General features: G+C 43.1%; 1 protein-coding gene across 1 annotated transcript in view; it reads right to left on the reverse strand.

The window, feature by feature from the left end:
* The window catches only part of LRP2 (LDL receptor related protein 2), a 363,947-nt gene that overhangs the window by 247,838 nt on the left and 100,693 nt on the right, over positions 1 to 15,416 (reverse strand). Inside the window, exons 12-14 of the mRNA XM_069225286.1 lie at positions 13,476 to 13,699; positions 2,893 to 3,099; positions 1,125 to 1,327 (exon numbers count right to left, since the gene is read on the reverse strand). Of these exons, the coding sequence (XP_069081387.1) occupies positions 1,125 to 1,327; positions 2,893 to 3,099; positions 13,476 to 13,699 (634 nt within the window). The remainder of the gene's footprint in view (positions 1 to 1,124; positions 1,328 to 2,892; positions 3,100 to 13,475; positions 13,700 to 15,416) is intronic.

A 15,416-nucleotide genomic window follows, 5' to 3' on the forward strand; every position in this document is an offset into this window, starting at 1 on the left:
CCTACTTGGCCCTATTGATATGGATGACAGTGAGCCCACTGAATTGGAAGAACACCCTCAGTAAGGGCTCCAGGTTCTGTGCAGTGTCCCGGACATACATGGTCATGTTGTTCGCATACATGGAAACGATGAGTCTGCAAGCAGTATAGTTTAGACCTCTTTTTGTATAGTGCTGCTGCAGGTGAACCGTAAGTGACTCCATAGATATAGCATAGAGAATGGGGGGCAGCCATGCAGCATTCACCTACTTATGGGCAGAGATCACACCTTTGATTCACAGCCATACAACTGGTTCTGTGCAGAGGAGTGGATGCTCGTGGAGAAAGGATGGGCTACTACTAATCCTCCTCAGCAAGTGGAATAGGTAGGGCCGATCCGGGGAGGTAAAAGCTTTTGTCACGTCTATAAAGACCGCTGTCGCCTTAAACTGTGGGTTTAAAGAGTGAAGCAATGCAAATCACTTTCAGGCATAGTGATTGCAGTACTTATGACTGTGAGGAATGCAAGAACTAGTGAATGTCCAGCAATGGCAGCAACAGCAGGGCCTGGAAATCCCCTAGTAAATAAAGCACAGTAGAGATTTCTAGTATGAGATGATCATCCTTGCCTTCCAATTAAATGATGAGCTGAAAGTTCGAAATGGGGCTGCAGCCCAAAGAGATCAACAGGATATTGACTGGTTCACATTGTAATTAACAACCATAATGTCCAAAGTTATTCTTGCTGGCCACCCTCGCTTGGGTTTAATCAAATGTTGATGGTTTTTGCCATCCATGAAAGCCTTTTCCAGCTCTGAATAACAATGGGGAGGAAGAGGTCTGGGGATGAAAGAGGGAAAAGATGGTGGATAAAGTTGTGAGGAAAGGCGTGTTAAGAGAGCAAGGGGCTGAAGGGAAGGGTGAGGACAATGAGAGGCAGAAATAGGTGAGGGTCATAGGTCAGTGCTCATGAGGAAAGAGGAGAGAAAACAAAACATGGTATTTATTCATCAGTGTAGGTTTCAATACCACCAGTAACTCTAAGCAAACCATAATTATCTATTTCTAATCCTTCAGCTCTGCCACAGACATAAAGAATGTGGCCCACTGTAAATGTTACTTAAGTTCATGAAATGTTTCTCTTACCGTATGGCTGCCTGAGACTGTGGTAGACTGTTAGACCGTAAGGTCTCATTGGGGACTGGAAAACCACCTGTGGATTTGTTTCAGTGAACTTATTGGACTTCATTACTGCAAGTCTTGTCCAATCAGTGAAATATACGTGATGTTCAAACAGGCTGATCGCAAAAGGATGTGGGATCAATGAACCACCATGAATGACCGTCTTCCTGTGAAACAAAAGAATCATGTATTTTTCATCTTAAGATTCCCAACTTCCTGCCATTAGTAATCTAGACATATCATAATAATGTGTTTTGTTGACAGCAGGTGTCTAAATTCTTCCCATTTGGTAGCGCTCTGCACAACATACCTTTCTGGTGATAAACTCAATAGTTCTCATAATACATCTGTTTTACAGTTCTAAGAAAACACTCAAACCAGTGAGTCATTTTCACAAAGGTAAATTGGGTCATAAAAGTAAGTTTTAAAACAAATGTCCATGTTTAAACCTACCAGGAATCCATAAAGGGATTCCTAGTTGGCATAAATCTATTTACTATTGTGGATTTCACTGCCACGAGTGCAGAAAAATTGTCAGTCGTAAATCCCACTCTAGGGGTGTAAAGAGGGCATTAACAGTTGTTATTTGCTTTGAAGCTTTGGGAAAGCCAACAAACATGTACCACTTGCGGACAGTCCCAAACTCCTATTCGACGTCTTTCCACCCTGGAAATTAACAGATCTTTACTCAATTCAAGGCATGCAGTAACTTCCCCTCCAGGTCCGAGAGGGGACTGGGTCACTCAAAGATTTTTGTGTGGGTTGTAAGGGAAAGGTTATCCCCACAGGGGAAAATATTTTTCCAGCCGAGAAAAAAAAGAATTGGATTTGCACAGGAAGATCTGCTCTGCCTCTGTGAATTCTCCGCTGTGAAGTGTTCTGCACAGTGGGAACAGGAACCATTATAAAAAGTCACATGACAATTCCCAAAGGATACATGGTGCACATCTCCTGGTGTACATGGGAATATTACTAAATCTTGAAAATTAGTAAATCTGCACCTGTACCTAGGTAACTTTCTATGAGTGTTTTGGGCTGAATACAACTCAGTGTGTGCAGTAGTTAAAGACAGCCTACTAAAACAAAACAAAACAAAAATATATAATACTAGGCATTTTGCCACTCCAGTGTACTTTTGCAAGACAATGCTTTCATTGAAAATGTTGCCTTAATTTAAAATGATTGGCATGCGCCACATGCCTATAGCCTATTCGATCAGGCAGTGGCTCTGTGCCCAGTATCTAAAATAAAAGGAAGTTTATTGTCTAGTGCCAATGTAATCAAAATTGTCTGCCATGTGATTTTTCCATGTCCCTTTTATTGTTTTGTGTCTTGTTTAGGTTGGCACAATTTAATGCTAGCCAACGATTGTATTTTCGCTAGTATTTTCTGTTGTTTTCATGTATTCATCTGTTCCTCTGCGAGCATCTTGGCTTCTATTTACCTTTTCTATCACCGAGCCAGGTCAACATAATGAATCCAGTCTCAATGAGGCCGCTTACATAAGCATTTTAGAGCCTACCCCATTGTCTGTAAGTATAATACAACTGAGCTCACCATTATTAGAATTCTACCATGAAAAAATTGTAAAATCAAAATGGTCTTCTTCTCATCTTAGCTCGGCATGCAACAGCATCACAGGCTGGTCTAACATACTAATAGCGATATTCGGTGAATTAACATGAATACAAATGGTTATGGACTGTAATCATTGTCAGCTATTCCATCCTACCTTTGAAGGCCATCATAGGTTGCAGTCTCAATATAATCATAGCGATTATCTGCCCAGTAAACTCTTTTGGCCACAATGTCCAGAGTTATTCCAGCTGGCCATCCTAGCTTGGTTTTAATCAAATCTTGTCGGTTGGTGCCATCCATGAAAGCCCTTTCCAACTTTGGCTCTCCAGAAACTCGGTCCAAAGCAGAGAAAAATAAATACCTACACGGGAAAGGGAGAACACAGCATGTTTCATCTGCTTTTTACACATAATTATTTGCATATTAAAGGATGTATGATGGACCAACGCCTGTGCCAACCACACATGTCTGAACAACGTGGTCGGAACAATGACCGTGTTGTTTCCACGAATGCGTTTCCGACGCATGCCTTTACAAAGATTTTTCGTTATAAAGACATGCCTAATAGACTAGGCATGTGTGGAAAGGAATGCTTGGTTTTCGCATGTCACTCCACCCACCCTATGAACACAACTACCCCGACCCCCCCACCAGCCATAAAAATTAAACTACCCTGATCCCCCCACCTGCCCCTAAAAACTACCCCACTAACCCCACCGACCCTGAGCCCTAAAGCTTATCCGGACCCCCACACCCTAAAAACAACTGACCCCCACCCCAAAAATAAAACTACCCCGCCCCTAAAAACAAAATTACTCCAACCACCCACCCTGCCCTAAAAATAAAACTAACCAACCCCCACCCGCTCCAAAAATAAAACTACTCTGACCCCCCACCCTCCTCTAAAAACTACCCTGATACACCCACCCACTCTGAGCACTAAAGCCTACCCCAAGCCCCCACCTGCCCTAAAAACAGCCTATCCCCACCACCAAATATAAAACTACCCCACCCCTAAAAACAAAATTACCCTGACCCCTCCCCTAAAAACCTGACCCCCCCACCTCCCCTAAATACAAAATTACCTCGAACCCTCACCCCTTCCCCTAAAAAAACACCCCATCACACACTAAATACAAAATTACTCTGACCCCCCACCCCTGCCCCTAAAAACAAAATTACCCGACCTCCCCACCCCTGCCTTAAAAACCATAGTACCCCGACTCTCCACCCCCCGCCCTAAAAACAAAACTACTCCGGCCCCTCCACCTTCACCTCTTAAAAAAAATAACCCAACCACCCCACCTCAAAAAAATAACCCAACCCTCCCCCAGCCCCACTTACACGATCACGCCTACCCCGACCTCCCACCCCTAAAAACAAAATTACCTCCACCCCTGAAAACCAGAGCCCCCACCCGCCCTAAATACAAAATTACCCCGACCCCCGCCCCTAAAAACCTGCCCCCCACCCGTCATAATAATAAAATTACCCTGAACCCCCTCCCCCTAAAAACTACCGCCCGCCCCACTTACCTGACCGCATCCTCTCCTGATGCACTCTTCCTTTTTCTCTGCCTTAACCACGCATGTGCGTTGTTCAGCACATGCGTGGTTAAGGCAGAGAAAAAGGGAGTCGTTGTTAATGCAAGCGTGGTTACGCTTGCGTTAACAACGTTGTAGTGGTTCTGGCGTCGTTGTTCCGGATGTTTCCCCATATTAAAAATAACGATTTATTAGATTTGTTGTTTGCTTGACATACCATTGAAAATTTTCAACATTGCACGGTTATCTATAACTAATTGTGGCCAATATTTTCTATTAAAAGTGAAGTTGCTCTTTTACAGCATATTAACAATTGCACTGTTTCGAATTCGGAAACCAAAAGAGTGACTATCTAAACATACAGTTAAGATTTTATGCTGTAGTCCAATTTGATCCCAATAATTGAAAATGTATATGTTGACTTGACTTAAGGCAACAACCTAACTCCATGCCTTTTGGTACATTTCCATGACTACTGAGTTTCCAATTCCTGACTCCTCATTGCCTTGCTTGCTTAATGTGCATATTGCTTTTAATCTATCAAAACATTTCTGTTGTTTTATATAACACCAGTGCGTTACGTAAAAAGCAAGTTGGACCACATTAAGCATGGATTTAACCCTCAAGCAGCCCCAAGTCTACTGCCTTGTTCACAACCAGCCTTTTGTCCACTAGACACCACAGGAAATCTCCTGACATTTACTCAAAGTAAAGCTTTCAAAGCTCTCCCCTGATTTGCCACAATGGTGTGCTGTGTGATGTCCACCACTGTCCATTAAGACATGAGTCTATATGGAATGCTGGGATATTGAATAGAAGTGATAAATACACACCTAAGCACGATATAAGTTAAAAGGCCTGTGGTTCACACTGCTGCAGTTTTTGATGGTTCCTCTCTAAACACAATTTTATGCGCCAGTAAGTCACCTTTTACATTTTCTAGGTAATATTCACTTACTGGATACTAGTTTAACATTTCCCCACTGAACAACTTTCTTTCAGCATCACATGCAGAAGGGTGCATGGGCTAAACAGTTTGCCAATGGGCAAATTGAGATGAATTTCTTAGAAATTGTATTTCTGTCACCCTCCCTTTGAATTATGCCTCTGTGCGTACAGCTCAAAATAAGAGAGGCACAGAATGAAACGTTTCACCGACAAAAACAATAAAACCTAACAAAGTCCCATCCCCTTTGATCAAGTCTGTCCACTGGGTGGAAAATTCCACTTTTCCACTTGGAGCTGGGAGTACAGAAGCGGTGGCATGAGCCCAGATTAAATTTCGCAATATGTATTGGGCAGGGGAGGCCCCTCCGCTATGGCGGAGGAGCGTCGCTCCACTGCTAACAAGCAGCAAAAAAATAAAATGATACTAAATTACTATCATTTTATTTTCCCCTGAGTCTGGGGTGGGGTCAACATCCTCTGTGTCATCAGGGAAGAGGAGTAGTGGTGCACTCTAAGTGTGCATGTCATTTTGGCTGGCCATCTGAAGCCAGCCAAACTGGCATGTGCACTTAGAACTGTCCACCCGGCTGTATTTCACAGCTGGGCGGAGACCAAGCACAGGCTTCCACTTCCTCCCTGAGCGGCATTTCAGTCTGCTCAGGCCAATACCAGCGCTTCTCTCATGCTGTGTAACTGCATGAGAGAAGTATCTGGATCGGGTGGGGAGGGGAGAAAGGCTAGCACTGAGGTGGTGGAGGTGAGGCAGCAGGTAAGTGTATTTTATTTATTATTGTTCCCATGCCTCCCCCCTGCTCTGCACGCTGCCCCACCAGCCCTTACTGGCAGCATCAGCTGTACCTGGTATTGGGGGAGTTGTGCAATGTATTTATTGTTTAGACACTAGAAAGTAACATAGGCTTCAAAAGTTAGCAAGATAGCTACACTTGGGTGCCACCTGTTAATAAGAACTATACTACGACATTATGGATAAAAACAAATAAAACTGCTAAACCCTGTGTTATAATATTTATATTTTGTACTTGGTTGGATCTTGAAAATATTTGAGCGCTAAATGTACTGTGGGCATTTGGATATATGAAATTTGTTCAGTTTTTTCATAAACTAATATGTTATAGTAGATGTGTTTTTGTATCATAGGGACATAAAGTGCTGTTGGACTTCCATTTTAATGCATCTATTAAAATAGTTTATAGGGTGATTACTAGCATGGAGAGTGGATTGGAGGAGCCATACAAACAGCCTAAACAACTGAAACAATTATTACAAATGTTTCTCAATTCAATTTATTATTTATTATTTCGGCTACAAGCCTTACAATGAGTAAACAATATACATAAAACAATGCAATAAAAAGATAAATAGCAAATGTATAAAAAACAATTAATCATTAAGCTAAAAAGGACGACATACAGCAGCGCAACTCCACACAGGGCAGCTCACTGATTCACAAAGCCACACTTCGCGCATGCATATACAGTGCCATTATCTAGGCACAACACCAAGGCATTAAATGCACCAACGATCTTCCATCAGAATTGTATTTTTATTGATGGCATCGCAGGGTTCCATTTTAAAATAACCACAGATCACCATCAGATTCCTACCATTCTTACCACACACTCCCCTCATTGATTTGCTATCACAGCCCTTCTAACACTTCCAATATATGTAGAGCAATCATTCCAGAGCTCCTGCACCTACGGGGACCAGCCTGGCAGAATATATATTACACAACCACCCCCTCCCCTCGTCCTAAGCCTCACATGATTGATGTATAAAGAAAGCGTCAAAGATGGCAGGTCTACTTGTTCTACTTTACAATTTAGCTTACATGAAACCCATACTCAAAGGCCACCATATGGATGCCCCTTCCTGGAGCGGGCAGCCAGTGTATCAACCCCCAAGGACCCATTGACACATGTTTCCTCAAGAGCCCAAGTTTCCTGAAAGCAGCAAATGTCATATAGGCTGACAAATTCAAGCCAGTCATTCTCCTTCAGAGAGATTGAATTGCAAGCATCTATATTCTCCACGATTGGCAAATTCTTCCCCTTTTTCACTGCATTCCCCTTCTTCTTGATGCCCACAATTGGCGCATCCCCTTTTTTACCAGGAGCTTTACCCAGTGGTCTGGAGGTTCCCACCTGTGACTTATACATACTGCCAGCCAGTACCTGTTTAGATTTAGTAGTGGCGATAACATTTTTAAGGCTGCTAACCTGGTGCTCATGTATGAAGTGGCTATCCCTCACCACTCTGATGACCCCGTCACCCTATCCACAGCTGCAGGCACCATGAGCAAAAACAGCAGCCATAGACACATCAGCTTGCGTTTGGCTCTCGGTTTGTACTGTAGTTTGAACCGTGAACCCAGGCAGGAATTAATTTTAAATGTTGTAGATTTAATACGGCTGCAGCCATCTCTCTGTGAGTCACATCATACTTCCTTCCATCTGCAGCTAGGGCCTGTGGTATCATGGTTAGTAGTGACTCAATATGATCAGTTCCCCCGTGGATTTCTCCAGTAGTGCGAGGATTGATGCTAGAACATTATTTAGTGCATCCATAGCTTCAGAGATTACAAATCCCTGCGGGGACTCTGCAAATGTAGGAGTACCCCTCGAGTACTTACTATCAGGAATGCTCTGAAGTATGGAGTCATCCAAACAGAACCCCCTATTAGAGGTAATACTACCATTAACAGATTTAGCATCAGAAGTGGCCTCCGCCCGGGCCTCCTCAGTACCGCCATCTAATATAGATGGAGTGTCAGGCAATCCACGAGGTTTAATCCTTCTTACGCTAGCCTTGTTTTCAAAGGCTACTGTACTACAAGATACATCTGGGAGTATATACTCAAGGAAATTAAGGGATTCAAAATATCACTTTTCCCTTTTTGTTTGCCATCTCCATGACAGCTGCTTGGAACCATTGGGTCTCTGTTGCAACCACTGTAGAGCAAGACCTCTAACTCCTTCCTTCCCTGAAGCAGAGCCGCAAGTTGATTCACTTCCTTTGAAATTTCTATTGAACTTTGTTGGCTTTTAGATGTAACACATGACCTCGCACATGGGCAAGGATGCTGGGGGTCCAGAAGGAACAATTTCAGAGTCTACGGCAACTCTCACTTCACTAATTCCCTCTAAGCTTCCACCGGAGGGCTCTTCTCCAAGTCCTCCAGGGTACGCCCCTGTGTCATTATTTGTTCCTCTGACCCTGCTGACTCAGCAATCCACTGCAGAGGGGGCACCTTATCCATCTTCCAATAAAAGTTGGTTACTAGCCCCGAGGGAAGTCTGGAAATGGGATTGGTCTCTATGGCCGAATCACAACTATAATTACTAGTGCCCAGAAGGTTAGCAAGGCAGGAAGTGTTGGGCCCTGTAGACTCAGGATTGTAGAGGGCGTCGACTACCCCTGCCACAAGCCTGGGCTCCTACCGCCCAAATCCTTTAGACTTAGGGTGGGTCATAATCAGCCCGTTAAACACTCACTATCTTGCACTATTACCTTTCCTGCTCTTTAAAGGCATATTTCTTACCCACTCATTCAGCCTGGCTCCACAGGCTCTGGCACATATTGGGCATGGAGAAACTTTCTCTGGTTCTTACACAACAGGCAATACACATACGGGGTACTATGGAAACCACTTATCACATTATTGTCTCAGGATTTTCAGGAACTTAGTGCCCCAGGTATCTGAGGCCCTTGGAACTAAATCCAGCAAATGGAACCCACCGCAGTGAATCTTAGTTAGCATAGACATTTTCTCCCTTTCTCAGTCATAGGCTTGAGTGTACCAGGGGGGGAGGAGTGGGAGCAGGAGGGTTGTTTTGCACATTTCTTAACATTGTTGAAAATGCTTAATTTCAGCCTGTGACAGAAGCTTGATAAGATTTAAACCATTAAGTCATATTTCTACAACGTTGTCTGCAGCAGCCAGGCCTCAATTAGTAGCAACTCACAGTCTTGATGTCTTGGTGTCCAATACTGCAAGGAACTATGTGTGGGCGTTACACAGTGTCGACTGTATCCTGCAGCACATGCTATCATTACAAAAATTGCTGCAAAATCCAGCACACTGGTTAGGGTGGCGGCGGAGCACACAGAGTGGAACAAGCTGCACCGAGGCCTGGCCCGTCCCGCTTCCGCACCTCTCCGGCTCTATTCTAGGCCTCTGGTTCTAGCACCACAGCCACGCACACCTCTCCATCCACAGGTTCCACTGGTCATTAATCATACAGCACTCTCTATATTTACCACTGGATGTATTAGATGAAGTGTGGGCCAGCTCACATTGTAGACCCCCATACTTGTATCTTTTAAATCTTTGAACATTTACCCCCACTGTACTCCATTCTATTAATGGTTCACCAGAGCCAAGGGAGTAGAGGGGGTCCCAGAACACATCAACTTAACAGGGCCTTCTTCTTGGTGCTTGATATTTAGCACTTGGGCTAGTTAGTTTTAGTTATAATTTTGATTATATTAGCAAATACAATGCAAGTAAGCAGTACGCAGAGGCATCAACAAGCAATAGGTAGGGAGCAGGGGCTCAGAGCTAACTGATTTGGCTGACAGCAGGTTTATTCTGAATTGTTTCTGAATTGTTCTGAGTTACTTTCTTTTTTCAAAGAATGTTTTAAAATTGACTTTCTCTCTCCTTTAGAACAGCACAACAGCAAGGCAAAGCATAGCATAGTCTTCACCTCTCCATTTACCTCCGATTTCACTGGCCGCTGCTCCGTTGTTCGTTGTCCTAACAGAGAACTAGAGCGGGCTGCGTCCACATGCAGTTTTCCTGCTCTCTGCTGTCTGCACCACCCACTCACCTGCTCTCGCTGCCGCCTCGCCTCACCTCCTTGCCTCCGTTGGTGTGTAAGGTTGTAAGGCGGGATGATCCGTTGGTCACTCCGTTCCTGCTGGCTCTGTACTGCGGCCCCGAAAGCCCCCCAGGAACTTCAGGAGAACACCAGAACGCCAAAAGCCACGTCGCTCCATTCCGCTACAGTGACTCCTCCTTCACAGTGCCCAACATCACAGCGTCTCCTCCTGTCACCCACAGCATCTCCTCCTCACTTTCCAGCGTCCCATCCTCACTTTCCATGCAAATGTTTCACTTTATGACATAGTAATGGGACTGTATTGTACATCCAGTAATATAAATTGCCTCTTGACAAACAAGATTAAAAATCAACCTTAAAAAAAGTTCAGATGTCCAAAGCACTAAGGCCCCCATGTACAAAGCTTTTTTTTTTCTCGTTGCAAACTTGGGCCGTTTGTGACAAGAAAAAAGAATTTTAAGATGCAGAAACCCAATTTTGAGATTCGGTAATCCCTTTACTGAATCGCAAAAAGGGTTTGCAAGTCGCAATTAGGAAGAGGTGTCCCCTTGCTAACTGCGAGTCGCAGTGCGATGTATGATTATTTTATGACCGTGAATGCGGTCACAAAACAATCGCAGTTAGCACCAATTTCAAATTGGTAGTAATCCATTCGCAAACGGGAAGGGGTCCCAATGGGACCCCATCTCATTTGTGAATGCCTGCGAAAATATTTTTTCTGAGCAGGCAGTGGTCCCAGGGACCACTGCCTGCTCGGCAAAAAATGAAAAGAAAACTTTTCATTATTGCTTTTGAAATGCATTCCGTTTTCCTTTAAGGAAAACAGGCTATATTTTTTTTTTAAATACTGCTTTATTTGAAACCACTCACAGACGTGGTGGTCTGCTGTCCCCAGCAGGCCCCCATCCCTGTGAGTACGGCCATTCCCAATGGGGTCGCAAATTGCAACCTACCTCATGAATATTAATGAGGTGGGTCATTTTCGACCCCACTGGGAATCACAAACAGTGTGAGTTACACTTTTGTGCATTTGGTATCGCAAAGATTCGCAAATTGCGAGCTGCAATATCAAAGGGTCGTACATCAAGAATTAGGGAAAAGGTGCAAACAAAACCAATCGGGATGGAGAAAAGGAATTCAACAGTGGAATTTATTCAGTGTTCGGAGACACAAGATGTGGTTTTCCACCGAACCTGGGCCAGATGTATCAAAGGGTTTTACCCATTCTGTGTCTTTGGGAAAATGTCTTCATACATATGGCCCTTAGTTTTAAAAGAGGTGTATTTCAGTACCTTGGTGCAAGGCAGAAAGGCAACAACCTCTTTTGTGGGCTTTCCTAAACTGTGGTGTGCTTATCCTTCGTAGATTTCCAGTCGGCAAAGCTGGGCTGTTGTTGTATGGATGGAGAGTTCAGATATTTTCAGGTGAAAAAAGCTCTGAGGTCTGTCTGAGGCATTTTAACCGCACTCTTTGCCCCACCGGTCATTGTGCAGTTGTCTTATGGTTTCTCAAACAGGATCGAATTTATAGAAAACTTTATCAACTCTGGCTGAAAAAGTTTGTATTTTGTGTTTTGGTTATTTTCTTGCTATTACCACAAACAGTGCTTGCAGCAAGCACAATTGAATTCAGTTCTCCAATACCTTACAAAATACCTATATAGATTGTCTTTACAAGCTCAAAATTGGCCTGAGCCTGATTTGCAAATGTAGGCCACTTTTTAAGCTATCTGGTTCACTAAAAAGGTCCCCTTTTATTTTGGTGCTTGGGCCTATTTTTGCCCCAGTCCGACCCTGGACTTAGCCCTATAGGCAGGCAGAGGATGGACCCCCATGAAGGATGGCCACAAAGTACTGTCCTTATGCCCCAGGTGATAAGATTAAATTCTACTAATGCACGATTTAAGCGACTGTACTGACCTTCAACATGTATGAAAATGTGAATGAATGAATGATGCACGGACGCTGCAGGGCATATATATTCAATATAGGTTCATATCTATATTGACACAAGTAGAAAACAAATGATGTGACAGGAATTCCAGCTCTGACAAAGACAAAAGAGAAACTCAAATAGAGGAAGACTGGTGACTGGCCACAAACTGAATAAGTGTAAATTAAGCCAGAAGTATGTGTACCCAAATAAGACATCACATCAAAGAAAGTAACTACTGCCAGCAAGGAACTCTAGAACCTAATGAGAATTATTAAAATAGATAGACAACTGTCTTCTATGTGCTTCATCTCACCTACATCTAGCGCTCATTCTCTTTAATATGTTATGCCCCGACTGAATTTTTCCAAACTGAATGCTCCTGGCCTAACAGCTAGAAATTAGCTAGACTACTCACTGCCCTCCCACCTTAATTTCCTATGCCACCTTCTTCCCACTAAGGGCCAGAATTAGAACTGGGAGGATGGGTTACTTGACTGATACCCCATCCGCCACCAGCTAAATCCCATTATATTCTCTGGGATTTAGATTTCAGTGGTCGGGATATCCGTCACCATTGTGATGAAGTAACCCATTTTCCGAGTTCTAAATCAGGCCCTAAATCTCAAATGACTGCATTCATCTTAATTGCCACCTATCATCAGGTCAATACTAAAATCAAGAATGCACCCACATATTCCAGTGGCGAAACTGCCCCCTCTGCCATGAGTTGCCCTTGCCTACCCCTGCATGGTCTAAACACTTGCTTACGGGGCATAAAGAGTAGAATTATGATCTGTATCCCATCCCTAGTGTGCTTATTGCTAAACTGTTTGCATGCACCCGATCTCCCTTCTGCCTCACTATACACAGTTGCACTGCTCCTGTCATCTATCCCCACATTCTCTTCTATGCTTATTGCCTCCCTGCCAGCTTTCAGCCATCACGTTGTGCCTTCCACTCTTACCCCCCCCCCACTGTGATGGCTAAATTGTCAGCTCCTCATGTCCTCTCTCGTGAATTCCCATTTCACAGCTCCTATACTGATTGTTGTAGCACCCTTACTATACTTATGGTTTAGCAGCTGGCATCTGCCAGGGCCACCAATATCCTCACTTGCACACTTTACCCACATAAGATAATAGTGCAATAAAGTCACTATTGTGGTGTCTGGACATAGACATAGACAGATGGACAGACAGAACAACAGACAGACAAGCAGATAGAAAGATAGATAGATAGATAGATAGATAGATAGATAGATAGATAGATAGATAGATAGATAGATAGATAGATAGATAGATAGATAGATAGATAGATAGATAGATAGATAGATTTCCAAAGGGATACAGCAGAGAGATTGTGCTGGATGCAATCAGAAAATGTACTAGTAAATTCATTGGCAATCTCTTATAGGATCAGTGGGCTTTAATCTCACAGTAACTTACCCAACTGTTGGATCCAGTGCTATTCCTCTTGGTACACCCAAATTTTCGGCAATTAGAGTCACACGGTTGCTTCCATCTAAATTTGCCACATCTATTCTGTTTACACTGGTCTCTACTACATAGAGCTTGTTACTGATCCAATCCACTGCTAAGTTCTCTGGGTTGTTAATTGAAACATTTAACACCTCACGAATGTCAGATCCACTGATGTCTGCAGAAAACACCTAGCAGGAAAAGTAGAAATATTAACAGCAAGTCAACTTGCAAGGTAATGCAGGATTTGTGGTTAGAACACTATAGAAAGATTAGAATGGATGCATGGTATAAACATTTATAGTATAAACACATGCCTGCTTCTATTTATATCGCATGAGGAAGATGTTTTACTATGAATTATTAAAGTATACAGGTAAGATTTGTTTATGATAGGTGAAGCAATAAAAAGGAAGTTGTGACAGTAGATGAATGGTAGAGTTTCTTAATAGGGTGCATGAAAATCCTGTGTTGTCACTCCCACTACAAGGTTTACCATTTTATGCCTTTGGGTTTAGAGGAACCCACAGCAACCCAAGGACTCTGCATTTGGATTTAATCCTCTAGATGCAATATTCGACCATTCCGGCCCCCGAAACAGATTGTAGATGCCATCGACTAGAATTATACCCTTGCACCACTCAACCAATTTTCCCCCTTCAAAGCATCCTCACGCAGCAGAAACACTCAATTCACGGTCCTTTAGAAATGCCCAAATAAATTTAAAAAATAGTAGGTCTGGACCAGATCTGAACCATGGAAAAACGACTAAATGTAGAGTGGCAAGCTAAAAATTTGGAACATACGCATATGAGGAATACATTTTGATGACCGTTAGACAACAGAGATGAGAATGACTAAGTTGAGGAGTAGGAGGTGTTTTGGGACAGTGATTAAAATCTGCAGACTAACATTCAAAAAACTTTTAGAACTAAACAATCTACTCCACCGTAAATGAAAAGGTTTGTTTCAGTCAGTGCTTAATTTCGAAAAACATGAGTGCCATGGCACTTGTCCAAAGGCCAGTGCAGCTTGCACCACCCATTGCCCCGCCAGCACTGCCAATGATAGTACCAATACAACTAACCAACACACTCCTATAAGTGTGCCTATTCAGACTTAATGTACATTAATGATGATTAGCACTTGCGGTCTAAGCTATTATTATTGCTTGCATGGCAGGTATTAGTCATTTTAATGTATATTGACTTATTAAACAACTGTTGCTGTGCTCATCACAAAATTAGACAAACAGCACTAATATGTGACAGACTGTCCTAAGTGCTGGTATTGACAGAGTGCAGGTGCCAAGCCTTGAAAATCACCATCTCAAATTAAACACTAGTTTCAGTAATGTTCTTACTTTTCTCTGTAATTTTGTAATTCCAGAGACAGAAACAGATACTGTGAGGGCACAGGCGCGAGCTGCAGTCTTGAGCGAACAGAGGGAAAAATCACCCAACCTATGTGAATATCCAACCTAATGGTGATGGCACTTATGCTACAGAAGCATAGCATGGAAAAGTGTGGTGGACTTACTCGAAAAGCTCAACCTAATGTTTTAAGAGTTCCTGGTCTCCGATCATTGTGTCCAAGCAGCCATGGGTAAAGGAACATAAATACTAAGCAGTGTGTGTTATATTAACCACAAATGATTAGACAGCAAATGCAAGGACTTAGTCATCCCTGTCACCATGTGATATTGTGAAAAGATAGCCAAGTAGACCTTCATGTGGTGCCCATAATTAGAAAATAAACATCTCCTACCACAACTTATTAGGATGAAGCCTGTCTATTGTGTCACAATGATGTCCCTCTCTCTCTCCTCTGGTGTGGAAAAGATAGACCTAGTTATAAATGCAATGCTATGCCTGACTGAGGGGCCAGTTTCAAGCAGTTTGACAGGTT

This window comes from Pleurodeles waltl, chromosome 3_1 (assembly GCF_031143425.1).
Source record: "Pleurodeles waltl isolate 20211129_DDA chromosome 3_1, aPleWal1.hap1.20221129, whole genome shotgun sequence".
Taxonomy (NCBI): domain Eukaryota; kingdom Metazoa; phylum Chordata; class Amphibia; order Caudata; family Salamandridae; genus Pleurodeles; species Pleurodeles waltl.